Genomic DNA, 22,276 nt, shown 5'->3' on the forward strand with positions numbered 1-22,276 from the left:
TTAAAAAAACAGAGCCCTGGCCATGGGGCTGGGATGGTGTGAGGCATTAATAAATTAACAGTTGTGAAATATTTTGAGATATTTGGAAAAAAGTGTTCATTAGTACATATTAAAAATAACAGTAGCAATACCTTGTGCAAACATGTATAAATAATTTCCAGATGCAAATCTTCTATTGTTTTTAATATATATGACAGTAGGAGTGGAATACAAGGCTGCTCTCAAGCAGTGAGTAACAATTTTGAATGAGTAAGACTTCAACGAAGGGGTGAGTTCGACTGGAAACGTCTCAGTGCAAAATATTCTTCATCACAAGAGGGAGATACTTCAGTAAAATCCATTCAGAAATGAAGGCGCCTCCCTGCAATTGTAAATGGAGCCCGACCTCTCCAGTGAGGGCTGTGAAGAGTTAAATCAGACAGTTCCTAAGTGTTGTAGTCTCTCCCCTTCTCCACCGTTTTCCCCCTCTCTGTTCTCTCTCTCTCTCTCTCTCCTTCTAGTTTTGGCAGGGGATTAAAGTAGCTCCCCCCTGTGGCAGCAGTGACCCAGAAATGAGTTTGATTCACAGAGTCCTTCCTCCATAACAAGTAAAAACGTCAGTCAGTGTGTGTGTGAGTGTATGTGTGTGTGTGTGAAGGGAGCCCACAATCTGCTCCCACTCTCCAGTGCTTGTCTGAACTCATGAGGCAGCAGAGACCCTTTCGCGCAGAGAAACTCCAACCTCACTGGCAACCATCGCGGCAGCAGCAGCAGGTAACTGTGTCCAGATTCTGACTCTCCTCCTCGCCGCCGCCGCAGAGTGAGCCGGGGGAGCACCCAGCACAGCCATATTTGATGGGGTTTTGTTGCTTTGCTTTGGAGTTCTCCAGAAGCAGCTAGAGAGCAATTTAATGCCGAAGGTCGCTGCCTAGTGGAAATAATATAGTACGTCATTAATATGGCGCCAAAAGATTTGCTTCTTGATATGGAGCGAGGGGAGGCAGTTGAGTTGCAGCTTCACTATCCCACAAGCAACTTGTGCATTGCCGGGGGTGGGGGGGAGCGGTGGGAGGAGGAAAATAGATGATTATTTTGCAGCTTTGAGAAACGATGTGATGTGGGGAGTGTTGCGCTAGCTGGTTTTGATTTTGCTGCAGACTTTGCAATGGCAAATAAAGCTCTTGCAGCTTTCAAGGTGCACCAGCTAAATTAACACACTTCTGCACTTAGGTTTTTTTATTTTGTATGTATTTGACTTTGCTGTAGGTTTGTTTTTTTTTAAAATGAGAGTGGAAAGGGGAGTATCCTGAATTAATGCTGCATCAGCCTGGTCGAAAAGTAAAGAGCATTGTATCAACTTGGTAGACAGATGGCAATGGCAGAGCGCAGGTCCTTTTAGATATAGACATATAGACGGGAAGAGGTGGCCATGGCCAGTATCTGTCGTTGTGTCACCCACATGTCCAAAATATCCATTGCATCAATTCAAGGGCGGCGAGGGTGTTAGTTTGTGTGCAGGCAGCTTTGCAATTACATTCACCCAAATCGTGTTTGGATTTTACTTGCAGCAGTTTTTAAAAAATGCTTGGAAAGTATAAAAACCGTTGACCGGTGAAATTAGGCAGAAGTTTCCTTTTGGAGCAGGAGAGCGTTGGCCATTAGTCGTGAACTTATTGCGCTTGTGATTGTAGGCACTAATGGGCATTTATGGAGGAGGTGTAGGGATTTAGCATATTGCCACATCTATTTATTTTCAGCCGAGTCCGAGTGTACAGTAGCTCCTGGTGGAGAGCAAGTTGTAACAGCCTTGAGTGCACGTGTTGGGAGAGTGTGAGTGTATGGAGGGAAGGGGTGTGTGTGTGTGTGTGTCTGAGTAGGGAGGAGGTGGGGGTGGTGGTTTGGCTGCTCCGGCTCTGCTGGGTGGCAGCAGATTCTCTTGGTGCCCAGCGCTGCTGCTGCTAAATGATGGCTGCGGGCAAGGCTGGAATGCTGACCCGCGATTCAATCCCGTCGGAACGGTCTCGTTTGCTGCAGCGATTCGACACCCCCCTAGCCTCCCCCGGCAGGAAGGGGGCGGGGTTTGCCTCATCGGGCTCCTCTGTGCTGGGTCTGGAAGGGGGTTAGGGCCACTGCAAGCAGGTGCACGGCGGCTGTGAGAGCGGCCAAGAGGCTGCTGAACTTCTCCGTTCAATGCGATCCTTCCCAGTTCCACCACCCCACTCCCGCCGGGGGGCTGGCGAGTTCAAATCCACGCGGGTTTCCACTGCACAAGCAAACACGTGCGGGTGGTTGATGTAAACTTCTGCAAGCCATTTTCGTTCATTCAGGGAGAGATCGGGGACTAGATTCGGCCCACAACTACCCCCTGCAGTCGCATTCAGACGGGTGCAATTTGCGTGTAGTGGGGGTGGCACTTTAATAACCCCGATCCTATTAATCATTGGGGTGGCACATTAATTTCCCCAGTAGTACGGTGATGGGGACAATTATGCATTACAATAAATAGTACAATTCATAATCATTAGTATAATTATAATAAATACAGTGAATTGCAATGGCTTTGCCGATGAGTCTCTTAAATTTCTCAGATGATATTGGAATGCATATGTTGTCATAAGGATATACTAATGAAATCAAGAGGTGGTGCAAAATGTCTAAGATTTTACACGTGTAAGTGAAGACTTTGGCTCTTAATAGCTCTCCCTCTTCCTTTACCAAGGCCTTGACAAGGAAAATGGATGTAGGTTATGGTGTTTTCAAATAACCGCATCATTTCAATCTAACGGGCCATCCTTGGCGTCCCCAGAGTGCAGCGCAGGCGATTATTCCAGTTGCTGAAATTAGACAAAGCCGCCCTGCTGCTACTCCTCGTATCCCTGGACTCCGTTCGTTGCATGCTCAGATTTAGCAGATTTTCAAGCTTTGGATCTTGATTTTTTCCCCTTCGGTATTCATTAGCAGTTTATGGTGCGGATTTTATTATTTTGGGGCGAGTGGTGGTAGAGGGTGGTGTGTATTTGTTTGCACCGCCTGGTGGCTGGTTTCCTACGACAAGAGGTGATACACAGTTTCCAGAACTGTCTGGCAGTGGGAGGAGAGACCGACAGAAAACGAGCTCAAGTCTCAGTGCTGCTGCGAGTCAATCGTAGTCTAAACCGTTCTCCACCTCCCCCTCCCCAGACATTGCAACATGGAGAGCGGGGGGTGGAGATGGGGAGGGTTGCATGGCCGTAGCAATGATACGGATTTGGGAAACAGGGAGGTGAGCTGGAGGCATCAAGTTTGATTTGCAGCTGAGGCTGAGCGGATTGGTGCATCTGGTCGGAGGGGAGGAGCAGAGGAAGAGAGACAAGAGGAGGCGGGGGAGATCTGGTCAGTTTCTTATGGAAACGAACAGGGGAGTTGCAGATGATATGGGATTTTTGCCTGCTGTACACGAAGGTGCTGTCATCGCTAGAAGGGTTTAGTCCGGCGACAGCAGCGCTGCTGGGCGGGGGGTGGGTTGTAATACTTTCTTCCCGGCTTTTCCACCTCCCTTCCCGGTCTTTGTTTGTGTCTGATGCCTCCGTCCGGACCTCACAGTACGAACAGCCTCCACGGCGGCGCTGCGAGCCCAGGGCACCGGTATTGGCTGGCGATAAATGAGCTCTGTGTTGTGTGGATCGGGAAAGCTGAGTGGGTTTAGGAAGCATGACTCTACCTCTTAGCAGCTGCCGCCCCAGCATGCTAGGCGCTCCGGGTGGGAACCTATATTTGAACCAGAAAGCGCTGACAAAAGTAAAGGGTGGTGTTTTAAGAAAACATGCAGAAGAATTGCTTCATTACCAGAAAAACAGACTTTAAACATGGCCTTAAAATGAGCCTCCCAAATAAGGAAGCCTTCCTGTAACCAAGGCAGTTCTAGATTTTCAGTCCACTATCCCAGCTGTGAATATTTGTTTTGATCACATATGCAAATTATTAATGTTACTAAATGATTTTTTGACAATTATTTAACTTTCAAGAGCTCTGTTCTTGGGAACTAAGGTGTCAGTATAGGAGGTTTTGGAACAAATTGATAAACCAGTAATAACTCACCAGAGCAGATAGTATCCACCCAAGAGTTCTGAAGAACTTGAATATGGAGTTGCAGAGCTATTAACTGTGGGACATAACCAATTGCTTAAATCAGCTTGTGTATTGTTGATTTTTTTTTTTTTTAAAGATTCCAGAAGTGATCCTGGCAATTACAGTCCTGTAAGCCTAACTTCCTTACCAGGCAAATTGGTTGAAATTATAGTAAAGAATAGAATTATGAGATACTTCGATGAACACAGTATATTGGTTAGGAGTCAGCACGGCTTTTGTAAATGATGAGGCATGATTTCTCATCTGTTAGATATTTTTGAGGATATGAACAAGCATTATGTGGACAAGGGTGAGCCAGTTGATGTACCTGGACTTTTAGAAATACTGACAAGGTCACACACCATTGCGCCAAAGGTTCTTATGCAAACTAAGTAGTTATGGGATAAGAGGGAAGGTCTTCTCATGGATCAGTGTCTGGTTTAAAAACTAGGAAACAAAAAAGGGTGGGAATATTAATAGTCAGTTTTCACAATAGATAGAGGTAAATAGTGGGGTCCCTCAAAGGTTTGTATTTGGAGCTGTGCTGTTAAACATATTCATTAATGATTTGGAAAAAGGGGGATGAATAGCAAGGTGTCAAAATGTGCAGATGATACAAAATTACTCAAGATAGTTAAGTTCAAAGCTAACTGCGAAGAGTTGCAAAGGGATTTCACTAAACTGGGTGACTGGGCAATAAAATGGTAGATTTATATGCAGCTCTGAGTAGCTTGAATGCTTGTATCTCTCACCAACAGAAGGTCCAATAAAATTTTTTACCTCACCTGCCTTGTCTCTTGTAAAATTGCAGATGAAATTCACTGTTGATAAATGCAAAGTAATAGACACTGGAAAAAATAATTCCGATGAGAGATACAAAATGATTGGATGGTAACACTCAAGATCTTGGAGTCATGGATAGCTTTCTGAAAACATCCGATCAGTGTGCAGCAGCTGCCAAAACCACACAAAAATGTTAGGACTCATTAGGAAAGGGGTAGATGATAAAACAGAAAACATTGTAATGCCACTGTATAAATCCATAGTACACTCACACATTGACTACTGTGTGATGTTCTGGTCACCCCTTCTCAAAAGAGGTTTATTGGAAATGGTAAAGATACAGAGAAGAGCGACAAAAATGGTTAGGGGGATTGAAACAGCTTTCATACGAGGAGATATGAATAAGGTCTGAGACTGTTCATCTTAGAAAAGAGATGACTGAGGGAGGAATATGAATGGTGTGGAGAAAGTGTTCTTTACCCCTTCACATAACACACAAACCAGTGGTCACCCGATGACATAAATAGGTTGCAAGTGTAAAACAAACATAAGAAAGTATCAGAGGGGTAGCCGTGTTAGTCTGGATCTGTAAAAGTGGCAGAGAATCCTGTGGCACCTTATAGACTAACAGACGTTTTGGAGCATGAGCTTTCGTGGGTGAATACCCATGCATCCGACGAAGTGGGTATTCACCCACGAAAGCTCATGCTCCAAAACGTCTGTTAGTCTATAAGGTGCCACAGGAAACATAAGAAAGTACTTCTTCACACAATGCACTATCAACCTGTGGAACTCATTGCCGAGTGATGGCGTAAAGGCCAAAACTGTAATGGGGTTCAAAAAGGAATTAAATAAGTTCATGGAGGATAGGCCCATCAATGCTTATTAGCCAAGATGGTCGGGGATGCAGTCCCATGCTCTGGGTGTTCCTTATTTTCCGACTGCCAGAAGCTGGGCCTGGACGACAGGATGGATTAATTGATAATTGCCCAGTTTTGTTCATTCTCTCTGAAGCATCTGGCATTGGCCACTCTCAGAAGACAGTATACTGGACCATTGGTCTGACCTCATATGGCCTTTCTTATGGAAATTAACATACCTATGATTAATTTTCCGCTGCAGGCCCTTTCCTTTTAAGTAATGATTTTTATTCTAATAAAATGAATCTGATGCCAGCAAGCAGAGACTATGGTGAATTTTCAGACCTATCACTCATCAAATAATAATGGGCCATGCCTTGACACACATGACTAGTTTATGTAGCTACATGAAAGTTTTAAACATAGATATCTGCCCTTTGGATCGTTGTTACATTAGAAGTTATGGTAATCGAATAGCAACTTTCCAACAGTTGTTTTTCCTTTTATTTTCAAGTTTAACTTTTATTTTAAATAATAGATGATTAGCATCACACCCATTCCTAAAGAAAGAGATTTAATTGTGATTTGGTTCAACTCTTTTGCACGTAATCATTCTCTTTTAAATAAACATGCTTGCAAGCCCTAAGACCTTAATAAATATTACACTAAAATGTGTGTGGTACGATTCTGTTTCTAGAGATTCTCACACTCAGTGGAATATTCTGTTCAGACAGTAAGGGGTGTGCATTTTAGTGACAGGATTCTCTCTACAGAGGCAGATTTCTCCCACTTCCTTTTTTAAGCTATGGTTCATACATACATTTACAATGAAATAATAAAAAACACTTTCCCTCATAGCTGCAGGTTTCCCTTTTAGCTTCTCTTGTTTCATTTCTAGATCACAGAAATATGATATTTAAAAAAATCATCTGCCCAATGCTTTTTCCATATGCTCAGTGCTACCTCTTAAAACTGCTGCTACCTGCTAGAATTGGCCCAGTTGACAGCTCACTCTAGACTGAAGCAGTCAGTAACTCTAATGAATGAGGGGTGGATTAAATTAATAGGTAGGGTCCAATTTCTGATTCGTCTATACCCTGAGTAGTCATTTACACCAGTGCAAAGGCAACGTAAAATGCTACCAAAACCAGAATGGTAGCATATTGCACTTACTTTGCAGTGTAAATGAGTACACAAGTGGTAAGGCAATGAAATTGACCTGATAGAGCCAAATTCTGCTTTAATTTATCCGGGTGTAGATTTTGAATAGCTCTACTGACGTTAGTGGAAATACTCCAGATTCAAATGGAAAACATATTTGGCCCACATATTTCGCATGCAAGTTTGTGAGGGCTTGTTCTCTACATATCATGTCTCTGTGGCCTTTGTACTGCAGAAATGCCCAATATCCCTTTAAAGACAGAATGCTGGCTCAAGTTATATTTCTTGTGTGCATGAAAAAGTGGGATAGCAGAGTATTTCAAACTTGTTCAAGATGAGTTCTAATGTATCAGCATGGATTTTATTGGGATATTAGTTTTGATTTGGGTTTAAACCTCTTTTCACATATCTGTCTGTAATATATAAAGCACAATGTTTTCTGGGTGGTATCTGTTGGTGAAGGGAATTAGAAAAGCTGTTTAAGGGATATAGTAATTGGAGACTAATGTCTTCATCCACCATTCGGTTGATTAAGACTAGATTATTCTTTGCTTCCCATTTGTACAAAAGTGTTTGAAGTGATCTCTTGTGTGCTGATGATAATTAGGTCTTAGTGTAGTCAGTATCATTGCAATTAGTCTGTTACTTTCAAGAAAAGCTAATTTTTGAGTCTGTGTTCAGGATGTACATCCGTCATAATTCTGCTTTGTTTCCTTACTATCTCTGCAGCTGTTCAGTGTAGTTTATTATAGTGACACACATTAACGCTGTTATAGTTAATGGTCTGTCAGAGTTTGACTTATAAACTCTGTTTACGCAGAGGTTCATAAAATCATTAAAAAATTCTCTGGTGGGAATTATGATATATAAAAGCTTTGACCTGAGGATGCACATTTAATTTTTGTATAATTATTATAAAAATCTTTCTGTTTAGTCATTAAAATAATAGCAGTTTGCCACTTTTAAATGACACCTTCTTCTCCAACCTACTTAGAAAGAACTCCATCACTTAGAAAGAACTTCAGGTCAGATTCAACAACCAAAAAAGAAAAAATTCATAGAGTTTTGTTACCAGGCAATTGAAGCATGAAAAATTCTATTTAGAGTGGGTGTACATTTTGTGCCATTGTTTACGTGACATTGTTTGGGCTTCCGTTCTGAGGAAACTAGATTGCCTCCTTGAAAAAAAAACGGGGGTCAGATTTTACCCTCAGTTCTATGTCTGTGCAATCCTACTGATTTCTGTGTGGATGAACAAGTGTAACAAGAAATAATGTGATATCGGCCTTTAGTTTAATTTTTATGTCCCTTCTTTCCTTTTCTAAATTAGCCTCTTACAGCACTAAGAAAAGCAAAGGCCAGAACAAAGGATTTGCGATACTGTATCTCACTGTAGGTTCAGATCCAGTATTTTGCCTCTGGCAATGGATCACTCAGAGGCAGGCCAGAAATTCCATGTCGTTACTGCACCTAGCCAGTTGTGTACTGGGGATGGATATTATTACCAGACACCCACAAAGGTTTGGAAGTATGAAATAATTCTGAAGTAGGACAGTGTATATTTGATTACCAATTAGTCATTTATTTGCATCATATTTTACAAATATTTTTGTAAATAGGGATTGTCACTATGTCATGTACACTAATGGCTCAGAAGTCGCCTCCCAGACTATTAAATATTATTCATTTTAAAATGGTCTGAATAGTATTCAGCACTTGCCCAGTACTTTACATCTTCAAAGCAGTGTACATAACTAGTGAATTAAAATTTGTAGAGCCAGTGCAGTGAAAGAGGAAGAACAGAGCAACTTTAGTAGTCCAGAGATGTGACAGGTGGTGGTATGTCTTGGTCTGGATTAATGACTCTTGGGCTCTGGGGAAGAGCAAAGAGCAGCAGCATTTGTTGCACCCTGTGCAAGTATAGTGTCTGCCATCCAGCTCCCAGTGCTGCCCTGATGTGGATAGTCAGTTTGTACGTGGTGGGGAATCATAGGGTCATGACCTCCACCCCATCCAGACATGCCCTCACTGCTGTGTGCAGCACTTAGAGCAACACTGTTTGGCCCAACACCCGTTGTGATCTAGGAGCACAAGCAGCAGGGTCATGGCTGCCTCCAGTAAAACTTTGCTTTTAGAGCTCCCCAATCTCCACTTCCTTCTACACCATACTTGTGAACGGGCAGCTCTAATAAAGCCATTAGTAGACAGGTATTGGCATACTATATATTGGTAGGTCTGTCTCACTACCAGGGAAGATGGTTGATCTTTAATGTTAAAAGTATGTCACTGGAAATTAAGCCACAACCTACATTGTTAAAAGAATGCTGAAGGTTTGACTTAAACATACAAAAGTTAGGACAGTTCTGAAGTTCTAGACTGACATATGGATCAAGCCTTTGTGCTTATTTATCATGCATGATGTGTAACAATATTCTAAGACTTATGCAGTATCAGGTCACAAAAAAAAAGGACAAAGTGTGAACTATAATCTGAATTACTTTGTTTTGGAGGTTTAATAAATGAGATTTCTATGTTACTGTAAAGGTAAACTGCACCAACAATTTAAATATAATATTCAACTATTCTGAGTCAAATTCTATTCTTATTAACACCAATCTAAATCTGGCGTAACTTTATTATCCCTGGAATTCCTGCTATTTACACTCGCATAACTGAGGACAAATTTGTCTTACAGGGAACGTATATTGTAGAGTGATTACTGACTTTATTCCATTACTGCCAAGTAGATTTTTGCTTTGGTTTTTCAATAGCTGGGATCGTGCTGGGGTTGAATACTTTGTGGCCAAATGCTCATTCATAAATAGGCAAGAACTTGGGAAAAGCAGGAGTAAAATGGTTGTAAGACTGAAATTATATTTGCTACCTTATACAAAGTTCTTGTTTAGTCTCCTTGCTCTTGGCCAGAGGTTGTCTAGTATTTCAGTCCAAGCTGGACAGAAATATTATTCTCATCTCTTGTCTGAAAGAAATCTAAATAGTAGTTGTACTGTGCGTGCTTGGAATCGGCTCTGATTGGCACCTGAGCATCACAACGTACATAAAATGGTATTTGCAATTTCTGTGTATATGATAATTGTGGACCTAATGCAGAAACGTCAGAGATGGGCCAACAGGGATGTCTAGGGCTATAAGTATGCAGCTTAGATATGTGTTTTATTTTTTCACTGTTTCTCTCAGTGCCCTCTTTACTTGAATCATAGGAAATATGTTCACTGTAAGAAAATTTTACATTGGTATTGTTAATATTTCTTTAAATTGCAGGTAGAGTTTGTGGCTTGGGAGGAGGTGTAAATTGGGGCACAGGTGTATTTCATCCTCGTGAGTAGGCTTAGTCCTGAAGCTCATAGATCTGGGGTATGTTTCCTAAGACTTTTTAGGGGTTTTGAATCTGAATTTTGCAAATGAACTTTCTTTATAATGGGTCATACCAAATCCTGGATCTGAAACCTTTCAACTTAATTCAAATCCATATCCAGACTTGGTGGCTGCTGCCTGACTCGTGTATTTTGAGCTTGATATTTGTATTGGTCTATTAAATGCGTAAAGTTCTAGTTTATTCTAAAATTGTTGATTCAGAAAGAGTTTAATAATATAATTGTGGGAGATTGTGTAACTGATTATTATTCTTTCACCTCTGAAATTACATGGGGGAAGATAGAATAATAATCAATTACACATTATCCTCTGAATATATGTTGCACTCTGAAATAGTTATGAAAAGTCACGATGAAATTAGCTATTTGGTTTCATATTAACTTTTAGTGGACAAACATTTGCAGCATAAAACCACCATGCATCTCAAAGACAGCCATATTCACTCTAATTTCTGATACAGTAAGTCATTTTGGGTTAGATAAATCAATCTTATTGATTTTACATAGTGTCACAAAGGAGGAAAATCCTCCAGTGCATCAACCCTTATTATTGTACCAGGTTCCCTGGAGAAGTAAAAGATAATTGTGGCTTTCATTACTCAAGATCTTTCAATGATGATAAAAAGGGAGTTAATTAAGCAAAAAAACCCATACACCTTTCTGTATATGAATCATTTTGTTTGAGAAGGTATTTGTATGGTTTTATTGGGACTATCAGCAGGTTTTGGTCAAGACTTCCCTCTTTTCAAGTGGGGACTGTTCTTAACAAAAGTTGAAAGTACTAACAGCAGTTTTACTGCAATGAGACATATTTGTCTCTCTCAACCTCGTTATGTATTGAAGCTATTTCTTCCACTGGCCCCTACAGCATGGAGCTGTTTTGCTGAAAGGTTCTTAGGAAATCCCAATGTATATGAGAATACCAGGTTTAGATTTTTTGCACCAAGTAAGAATCAGAAACCTTAGGCAGCTGATTTCTGAATCTGCCCCTGGGAGGTGTGCATTGGCATTTTGCTGCTAATGCATCACCCAATTCTCATTGTCACTGCAGTTGATACATGGCAAATGAAGACTCTTGGAATTTGTTGTACACCCTAGAGTACTTGTCACTTTAACTCATAGTGAACATGCTTTGTTACACTTGTCATGTCATGTTGTTTCCGCTTTTTAACTTCAATTTTTATGGACTTTTACATGTCGATGTTGACCAGCTATTGAAGACTTTAAAGAAAATTAAATTTAGAATTATTCCACATCATAAAGCATTAGAACATATCACCTCTGCTTGGGGTGTTGGTGTTAGAGGTGAAAGGTTGTGTATCTTAAGTCAGTGGGTTCAGGGCAGCTCAGCTTGATAGTTACTGAAAGTCATTGCCATCTGACAGCTTCCTAGCATCCTCTTTATAAGGAGTGAGGGGTCTGTTTAGCTCCTACAGAACAGGCATGCTGCATCAAAGAAGCCAGCGTAACATTTGGCATTAGGCCAGAGAGGGTAATATAAAAGCATGCTTGGGAGGAGGGAACTGTTCTGTCATCACAAAGGTGGTTTCTTCTAGAGCAGTGGTTCTCAAAATTTTTTTTCACGGACCACTTGAAAATGGCAGAGTGTCTCGGCGGAACACTTAATGATCTTCCCAAATGTTGTTTGTACCATTAGCTAACTATTAGAAAGCGCTTTGGCTGATCTCTCCCTCTCTCCCCTGCTGCAGCAATCCCTGAGCTGGGGCTGGGAAGGAGGAGGGGGGTTTCTCCCCCACCGCAGCAGCCACGGAACTGAGACTGGGAAGGAGGGCCATCTCTCCCCTGCAGCTGCAGTCCTGGAGCTGGGGAAAGTCACTTTTTTCTCTGGCTGCCCTAGTCCTGCACATCTCAAATTCCCCCCCACCCCCTTTTCTCACCCCACTGTCCCCTCCCACCTACTCCCTATTTCCCCCAAGGCTACCACCTCACCTTACATGTGCATCATCTCCAGGGGCCAGACAGTTAATTAGTGGAGCCACGCCTGAGCCCCCATTAATTAGGTGGGTGGCCCTTCATTCTCTCACGTGCAACTGCCCAGGCGCACACCTTAGAGGGAACTATCCATGGACCACCAGAATGGAGCTTGGGTCCGCGGACCATAGTTTGAGAACCTGACTTCTAGAGCATGGTTGATGCACATTAGCTGGTTAGAGAGGGGAAGCCTGCATTGCTGCTCCCAGCTCCCTGCTTCTCCAGTGCTGTTAGGCTGGCACCTTCCACCAGGACTAAAATTGCTTTAAAAATGTATCAGCCAATCTACATATTTACAGAGGCAATACTACTATATTTTTATTGCTAATCTACAGCCACAGTGGGGTGGAGGAAAATCTAACCAGTGTGAGTACTTTTATTGTAGGTCTTCACCTACTGTAGACTTCTGAAAACACAAAAAATATGCTTTTGCTTCTTGAGGTGACTGTGACCACAGGACTGTTATCTCATCTCCTTAAACCACATTTTCACCTGCCCATATGATATATGTCTAATTACTCATCATTTGGATGTTTACTATTTATATTTTAAATGCTATTTAAAGCTGTTTGTTTTCATTTGTGTGCTGTAAATCCTGGAATGCCATCTGGAACACAACTTGCTGGTTGTGTGTTATCTTGGGTTAAGTGCTGTCTCATTGCTTTACAGGCCACCAGCTGTTTCCCGTGGAGATCATGAAAAGAAGTCGGCTTCCTAGCAGCAGTGAGGATTCTGATGACAATGGCAGTAAGTGCTCCTTTGTTGTGCTTGGAGAGCACTAGGTTATGAGTTTGTTGAAACCATATTTTAATGTAATATTTTACATAACGGAGGTATTTTGCATAGCAGCTGGGTCACAGAAAGTTGAGGGACAACACAAATATTAGGAAACTGTTCTAAAATAAAATATTTTCAGAATAGATGAGCTGTATATAACAGGATGCCCCAAGACTTGCTGTTCATTATAAAGTGTTTGATAATAAGGTGAAACAAAGAATTTTTTTAAAGGTCCTTTGTGGTGCTAGCAATACAGCTTATCATTACAAGAACAGAATTAGCACATCAACAGTTATTGACATTGTTGACTTGCTTAACTTTTAATAGAGGGACAGAAGTTTGCTCTAAAGTTGTAATTTTTTTGACGTTTTCATACTCTCCTTATATAAAATTCTTCTGCCTCAGACTTTTATAAGAATAATTATTTGTGACAATCTTTTTTTTAATGAATTATAGAGGTTTCCTATGTTTATTTTGGTGTTATTAACATTAGTGGATGACATACATTCAGGAAAAAAAGAGTTTGATTTGTTCAGTAGTATGGCTGTCTCTTGGCATAATTAATATGAGCTACTTAAAATATCTCACTTGTTCAGATAATGGAGAATTGGTATTATTTCATTTTAAAAGAAATTGTGATATAGTGGTGGGGTGGGAATTGTGCTAAGATACTTGTTTGGGCAAGTCAAACAAGTTACTTGTATTTTCCAGTTTTGTAATTTATATGGTTGTCAAAGGCATTATCTTGGTTCTAATCTGGTCTACATGGGTACATGTCGTCTGGGACAAAGGGCGCTATATATGTGCAAAGTGTTATTAGGCCAGATCCTGAGGTCTTTAATTAAGCTTAAACCAAAACCCGACAGAAAGTTGTTGGGAGACTTTCCACTGACTTCAGTGGACTTTGAATCAGGCTTTTAGGCCCTGATCCTGCAGCAGGAGCTGTGTAGGTGGACTCCTGCACCCATGTGGAATCTCACTGACAATAGTGGGGATCTGCCTATGTAGACCTAATATCAGGACCTACAACTTAACCCTTACATAGGCAAACTGCTATGGAAATTAGTGTCTGAAAAAAGGAGTGGGGAAGGGGAAAAAAGAAAAACTGACTTTACAAGGAGTTTGCCTGATTAAGGAGTAGTTTAAAAAAAACAGTAAGGACTTTTGGGATTTTGCCCCTGAATAAAGCTGGGAGAACCTCATGGAGTTGGAGATTTTGAAAAATCTGTTAAGCTATTTTTGGATTCGGGAACAAAATGTTTTGGTATTATGTTAAAACAATTTAAATCCTTCCAAAAAAGATTAGTTGAAAAAGAAGCAAACATGTCTTTCTATAGAGAATAGAGAGTAACCCTCAAAATTCTGTATACAGTGTATTTTCATTAGAATTTTTCTTCTCTCTCCGTCCATCCCTGAATTCCCTTTTTTACAGTCTCCTTGTATTTTACTTTGATCATTATTTGTGCCATTTTCACCTTACATCTTAATCTACTGTTTACTCTGACCCCTTTCTGCTCTTTGTATCATGGACTTTTTAAAGCAGAACCGGAACTAGATAATCTTTGAGTTGAAGTTTCAAACTGTGACAGTTGACTGGGTCTGAAATTCAGTGGAACAAGTTCATTCATCTGTTGTTGTTATTTATCTAACTATATCACTACTTTATATATTGGAATATCCATCTCTTCAAAAGTGAAGTTGTGTTTTTCTAATTATTATACTAATTTTTCAGAAAATGAGTCTGATACATGCTAATCACAGGTCTAAGACAGCTAGCTAGGATAAAAAATACCTGTATTTTTATGCTTACTGCGATTTAAAGGAAAAAAGTAGTAATGTACTATTTATTACGCAGTGTTAACTAACAAATTGATAAAGTATAACTTAGTAATAGGTCTTGTCAAATAGTTCAAAATGTATTTGTTAAAATTTTTGATAAATACCTGTCAGATTTTATTAATATTTTCTCCAAATATTATTTCAAGTATATACCACTTCCTTCTTCTCTCTTGCTTTTGTTGCACTTTCTTTCCAGGCTTCACTTGGCTTCACTCGGCTTCACTCTAGCTTTTCTTTACTATTGTCTAAAATTACTTTGTAGTTTGAGACCCAAATCCAACATAGGCATTATGCTAATCTGTAGACCTCAAATCAAGAATTTCCCATAAAATCTGAGATGATGTGTGACATAATGATAAAATCTCTGGCTTATCATCCTAAGAGGCTTCAGCATCCATGAGGACATCCCCTCTGATGTAGTGGCCCCAAACCAGCTCATTGCACCTTCCACATTTGTTTTTTCGTAGGTAATCTCTGTATGTATACACACACAGCTCGGCTTCATTTTCTGGCTGTCTGTAAGAAACATCCTTTTATTCTGGACATATACCCATCTCCTAAGCGAAGTCAGGATCTTCCTGGTTTCCAGGCAAGAAGCAACCATAATGGTCCAACTCTGGACCTAGTTAATTTCCAACACATTCTTGCAAATAGCTCCACCCACCAGAAAGCCATGGAATAGAGGATCTAGTGAGTTACTAGGACCACATACTAAGCACAATGATTGACATTCTGCCACTGATGCATCCACTGTTTCCCCATTGGCTACTCTCTTAATTAATATAATAATATAATCACAAGCAGTAGTAATTGTTTGAAGAATCATAGTTTTAGGTCTTGTTCTCCAAGTTGTAAATTTGCCAGTGAGCGTGATAAGAGATCTTACTCTCTCTGCTTCACTTCTCCTCAGGCTTTGACCTCATTGGTCAAATTATTAATGTCTATTTTTGTTATCTTAATTTCCAGAGTCAGACACACAATTATTTTATCAGCAATCTCTTTGATCCGCTTCGCTAGTAGTACTTACGAAAAGCTAGAACCTCCCTGTGTGATAAAGCACTAGATAGAGAATTGTCAGACTTTTGGCTTCTACTTTTTTGTTGAAAGATTTCAAGCTTTTTACAAATCATTTTTCTCCTCAAAGACTCCAGAAGCACAAGACAATTAAATCTATTCTAAGCACTTCAAACAGCTGTCTTCTAATTGAAAAATTAAAATTTTAATCAACACTTAGTTGGAATCCTCTTGCCTAACATCTGCTGCTCATCAGAGTCACTAGTGCCTCTTGACCTCCAGTGAGCTTCATGCACTCATGCCACATTGCATGGTGCAGTACTACAGCTTTAGAGTTTGCCATTGCTGTCACTGAACTAATTGGCAAAATTCCCATTGGGGTTAATGGATAGGATCGGGCCCCCAGCTGTTAGACTATTCAACCTTTGGTTTTGGGATTTTCAAGAGACAACACAATGGGAAAGGGTGGCCAGGCATCTTGGCTTCAGTTTGAGCCCGAGTGTTTATAATTTGGGGCTAACCTGTCCACTGATGACCCCTTAGTGCTGACCCTAATTTGTCCACTAATGCCCATGCTAATAGCTTTTACCTTAAAGGGAATAGGTGCTCTATTTTCCTGAGTCCAGAAGCCTACATATTCACAAGGCAATAATAATTAATGAAAAACAAGATTTGCCACTCATTCAGACTTAAATGTGAAGGTAGCGTTTGTGTTTTAATATTTTTTGTATTTTAAAAATCAACAGACTATGGTGTGATTATTTGCGTTTAGCTTAATACATAAAAGCAAGGCGATGAGTTCAGATTTTGTATAAACGCATTCTCAGAGAATGGGAAACATAATACCAGATACTGTTTGAGTGACAGGGAAACTATAACCCTATGACTAGGGCCCTGCCAAATTCACAGCCATCAAAAATACATCACGGGCTGTGAAATCTGGTCTTTTGTGTGCTTTTACCCTATACAGATTTCATGGGGGAGACCAGTGTTTCTCAAACTGGGCATCCTGACCCAAAAGGGAATTGTAGGAGGGCCGCAAGGTTATTTTAGGGGGTTGAGGTATTGCCACCCTTCTGCGCTGCCTTCAGAGCTGGGTGGCTGGGAAGCAGCGGTTGTTGGCTGGTCGCCCAGCTCTAAAGGCAGTGTCCTGCCAGCAGCAGTGTAGAAATAAGGGTGGCAATGCTGTACTACGCCATCCTTACTTCTGTGCTGCTGCCTTCACAGCTGGGTGGCCGGAGAGTGCAGCAGTGCAGAAGTAAGAGTAGCACACCATCCTGCTGCCCTTTAGCTACCCAGCACCGCCGCCAGCAACATTAGCAGCACAGAAGTAAGGGTAGCAGTACTGCAACCCTCCCCCTACAGTAACTTTTCAACCCCCTCACAACTCCTTTTTGGGTCAGGACCCCTACAATTACAACACTGTGAAATTTCAGATTTAAATAGTTGAAATAATGAAATTTACAATTTAAAAAATCCCATGTCCATAAAATTGACCAAAATGGACCATGAATTTGGCAGGGCTCTACCTATATAAAAGGTCTGGATACAAATACAAGCTGAGACACATTTCCACAAACCCAAGTCCCCTTTCTCATGCTTTTTCTTCTGGAGGATTTGCTAATCCATCAACCTCATCTCAATTGGCACATCATTACAATAATAATAATTGTAGTGGCATATTATGATCTGATAATCCTTGCGATGAAAAAACACACATCAAAACATAAAAAGCAACAGCCTCCCCTCTCTAATCAATGTTTATGTTGCACAAAAATAAAATGCCATCAATAACTGTCCAATTACTGCTCTTGAACCGTATGATCCCTGTGGTGTCTTTACAGCAATTTCACACAGTTACACTACGTGCGGCGCTAAAATGGTGAACGTACGCTATCTACAGTAAGTTAACGCAGGTCCCCTCCTGTTCTTTCTCCTCTCAGCAGTATACATCTGAATATTCTATTATCTTTGACAATGCACACGTGACCTTGCATATGCACATATCTCATTTTGTGCCATTCCTCATTTCATACTCACAGGGCTCACTTTAGTTCTTTCCTATTGTGATGTAATTCCACTGCAGTAATTTCTGACACTTTATTTGCAATGTTGTTATAGACATGCTGGTTGCAGGATATGAGGAGACAAGGTAGGTGAGGTAACACATCTTATTGAACCAACCTCTGTGAAGCTCAAAAGCTTGTCCCTTCCACCAAAATAAGTTGGTCCAGTGAAAGATACTACCTTACCTACCTTGTGTTTCTGAAGTTTTATTGTTAATTTAATTGCAGATTTTCAGTGTCTGAGTACCGTCTGTATTTGCATTCATATCACTATGTGATCTTGTCAGATCTTACAGCCTAAACAAAATTGGGTATGCTCAGTATTTGAATAGGAGTCTTGTAAGGAAAACTCACATTGATGATTAAGGATACAATTATGTCACGGCAGTTACCATTGCCATGAAACCATGAATGTTGCCATTTATACGGACCCTGCTGCCACGCATTAACAGTCTGTTTGCTTGGATCAGTTGTGGTGCATTAACAATTCATTAATTTTCTGTGATCTAGTCCTCTTTGAAACAGGACTAGATCAAAGTGAACTAACAAACTGTTAATGTGCAGCAGCAGGGTCCACAGTAACAGTTTATTCATTTGCTTTGATCAGCTACCGTGCATTAAAAGTTCCTTCATTTTGATCAGCTACTGCACATTAACAGTTTGTTCATTTAATTTGTTCTAGTCCTGTTTCAAAGAGGAATATTACACCAAAGTGAACTAACCGGCATTGTCTACACGGTTGCAGTGACCACCATGTGAATTATCTATTTTTTGCCATGATTGTGCCATGAATTTTATTTATTTTTACCATGACAAAGTTGTATCCATAGTGATGGCTGATCCATTATATGGTGCTTGTCCTTCTCAATAGTACTGAGCTGATGTCCAAGCACACTACGTAAAGGCAGTATGCTCTTGAAGGTGCAGTCTTTCAGATTACTGTTTATTATGTTACAGTGCCCAAAAACATATTAGGCACTTCTAAGAATGCATGTTCCCTACCCTATACATCTTCAGATAAGATGTGAAACTCTGTGGAAGATGTACATACTGAAGCTGTTAATGGTGAGCACTCTACAATACACACCAGCGGTCCCCAACGCGGTGCCTGTGGGTGCCATGGCACCCGCGGGGGCATCTAAATGTGCCCGCGTCCTAGCTGGTGGTCGAGCATCTGCTGAAATGCCGCTGAATTTTGGCGGCGACACCTCTCAATGATGCAGCTTGCCACTGACAAGCGACGTCAATGAGAGGTGTCGCCACCGAAATGCTGCTGAATTTCGGCGGATGCTCAACCGCCACCACGGTCCTTTGTCTGGCACCCGCCAGACAAAAAGGTTGGGGACCACTGATATACACTATCTAACGTGGAAGCAAAATCAGAGGCACGTTCAGCACAGGTTGTCATTGCAGAAAGGCCATTAAAGCCGCAAGGTAGAAACAGAAAAGATTCAAAGGATTTAGAGCTAATACCTAATTAACACCAGACCTGATCTCAATGAGAAGTTCTTTTGCTTGGAGACGCAAGCTGAAATGCAATGTAATCAGAATTGCACTCTAATATCAAAGTCCTGGTCATCCCTATAGGTAACCAGGACATAGTAGAATCCAAGATAAACAATACTGATTTACTTAATATAGGTTCCGATAAGGAGTCAATGTGTATCCTAACTTCCCTATGAAGAATCCATCTGAAGAATGTGGCTAGTACTAATGGATATTTGGTCATCGTAGTAAATTGTCTGGAAAGGAACCAAAACAAATATGTTGTCAGATGACAAAAGGGGATTTTGTTTGAGATGCAGAGAATCCTTTCCCTCTATATGGGGGGCCTATTACTTTGGCAAAGTGAAGAGATTTCCAGCTCTAAAGGTGTGCTTACAGCCATTTTATACCTAACCAAACTGTTTGGATACAATGTCCCAAGTTGACCCATAATTACAGATAACTTAATTTCTGAGGGCACAATCAGAGACATCCAAGGCCTGATGTTCAGAACTGTGCACAACTTCCATTGACGTCCCATGATCATCACCTCAAAAATGAGGTCTTTTTAGTTTAGTGTTTAAATATGGATTTAGATGTTTGATTTTAGGCTCTCAAAGTTGAAAGTTTTGGCTTAGGTGACTTGCAGTACAGAAGATGATCTATGTTTTCTGGGACAATAAAGTCTGCAAAGTAGCTTCTGGAGAGAACTAAGTCAAATGGTGATGAAAGATGAGAAAAATGAGGCACTTGTCTTCAAACTGCATGTAAAATACCTTTTATATTGTTCATTTTCAGTCTTTTTTTTTTTTAATTAGACCACTGGACTGAATATTAACTTCTTTAGTAGTCATAGATAGAGAGGGCCCTACCAAATTCATTAATAGATTCATAGATTCTAGGACTGGAAGGGACCTCGAGAGGTCATCGAGTCCAGTCCCTGCCCTCATGGCAGGACCGAATATACTGTCTAGACCATCCCTGATAGACATTTATCTAACCTACTCTTAAATATCTTCAGAGATGGAGATTCCACAACCTCCCTAGGCAGTTTATTCCAGTGTTTAACAACCTGACAGGAACTTTTTCCTCATGCCGACTATAAACCTCCCTTGCTGCAGTTAAGCCAATTGCTTCTTGTTATTCCTAGAGGCTAAGGTGACAAGTTTCTCTCTTCTCCTGCATGACACTTTTTAAGATACCTGAAAAACTGCTCATGTCCCCTCTCTCCTTCCTCTTTTCAAACTAAACAAACTCAATTTCAGCTCTTCGTAGGTCATGTTCTCAAAGACCTTTAATCTTCTTGTTGCTTCTTCTCTGGACCCTCTCCAGTTTCTCCACATCTTTCTGACCATGCAGTGCCCAGAACTGGACACATACTCAGCTGGGGCCTAGCCGCGCGAGTAGAGCGGAGAAATGCTTCTCATGTCTTGTTCACCACACCTGTTATGCATCATATTGTTTGCTTTTTTTGCAACGGGCAATCCACACTGTTGCCGACTCATCTTTAGTTTGTGGTCCACTATACCCTAGATCTCTTTCTGCCGTACTCCTTCCCAGACGTCTCTTCCCATTTTTATGTGTGAAACTGATGTTCCTTCCAGTGGCATCACTTTGCATTTGTCTTTTAAACTATCCTCTTTACCTCAGCTCATTTCCAATTTGTCCAGTCATATTTCTGAATAGACCAGTCTCCTCCAAAGCAGTTGCATCTCCGTCCCAGCTTTGCATCTCATCTGCAACTAATAAGCTACTTTCTGTGCGCCATATCTAGTCTTGATGACAGATATTGAACACGAGCTGTCCCCAAAACGACCCTGTGAACCTCACTTGTTTATCCTTTTCCAACAGGATTGGGAACCATTAATAACTCCTCTAGAGTACCGTTATCCGCAGTTATGACACCCACCTCCTAGTCACCCCTCTACCAATTTATTTGCCTATTAATCGATAATAATATCATGGAAGACCGTATCAAATGCCTTACTAAAGTCTAGGTATACCACATCCACTGCTTCTCCCTTATCCACAAGACTCGTTATCCTATCAGAGAAAGCTATCAGATTGGTTTGACACGATTTGTTTTTTACAAATCCATGCTGGCTGTTCCCTGTCACCTTACCACCTTCCAAGTGTTTGCAGATGATTTCCTTAATAACTTGTTCCATTATCTTCCCTGGCACAGATAATGGTCAAGGTCCATTTTGGTCAATTTCACGGTCATAGGATTTTAAAAATCATAAATTTCATGATTTCAGCTATTTAAATCTGAAATTTCACAGTGTTGTAATTGTAGGGGTCCTGACCCAAAAAGGAGTCGTGGGGGCATTTGCAAAGTTATTATAGGGGGATTGCAGCGTTTCTACCCTTACTCTTCTGCACTGCTGTTGCCTGCGGCGGTGTTGGGCAGCTGAAGAGTGGTGGCTGCTGGCTGGGAGCCCAGCTTTGAAGGCAGAGGCGAGAAAGGATGGCATGGTATGGTGTTGCCACCCTTACTTCTGCGCTGCTGCCTGTAAAGTTGGGCCTTCAGTCAGTGCTGCCACTCTCCGGCTACCCAGCTCTGAAGGTGGCAGCACAGAAGTAAGGATGGCATGGTATGGTATCGCCACCCTTATTTCTGCGCAGTTGCTGAGAGGGCACTGCCTTCAGAGCTGGGTGCCCAGCCAACAGCCGCTGCTCTCTAGCCACCCAGCTCTGAAGGCAGCACAGAAGTAAGGGTAGCAATACCTCAACCTCCTAAAATAACCTTGTGACCCCGTGCTACTTCCTATGGGGTCAGGACACCCAATTTGAGAAACGCTGGTCTCCCCCTCTGAAC

General features: G+C 41.1%; 1 protein-coding gene across 3 annotated transcripts in view; it reads left to right on the forward strand.

Annotated features, from left to right (window-relative positions):
* Positions 1–531: 531 nt before the first annotated feature.
* The window catches only part of JADE1 (jade family PHD finger 1), a 70,406-nt gene continuing 48,661 nt past the window's right edge, over positions 532–22,276 (forward strand). Inside the window, exons 1-2 of one of the 3 annotated variants that reach the window (XM_032776473.2) lie at positions 532–753; positions 12,947–13,024. In XM_032776473.2, coding sequence (XP_032632364.1) covers positions 12,973–13,024 — 52 coding nt within the window. In that variant the 5' untranslated portion in view covers positions 532–753; positions 12,947–12,972. Of the gene's footprint in view, positions 754–3,381; positions 3,604–12,946; positions 13,025–22,276 lie in introns of those variants that run through there. The other 2 variants (XM_032776475.2, XM_032776474.2) reach the window with 2 other exon arrangements.

Source organism: Chelonoidis abingdonii, chromosome 5 (genome assembly GCF_003597395.2).
Source record: "Chelonoidis abingdonii isolate Lonesome George chromosome 5, CheloAbing_2.0, whole genome shotgun sequence".
NCBI lineage: Eukaryota > Metazoa > Chordata > Testudines > Testudinidae > Chelonoidis > Chelonoidis abingdonii.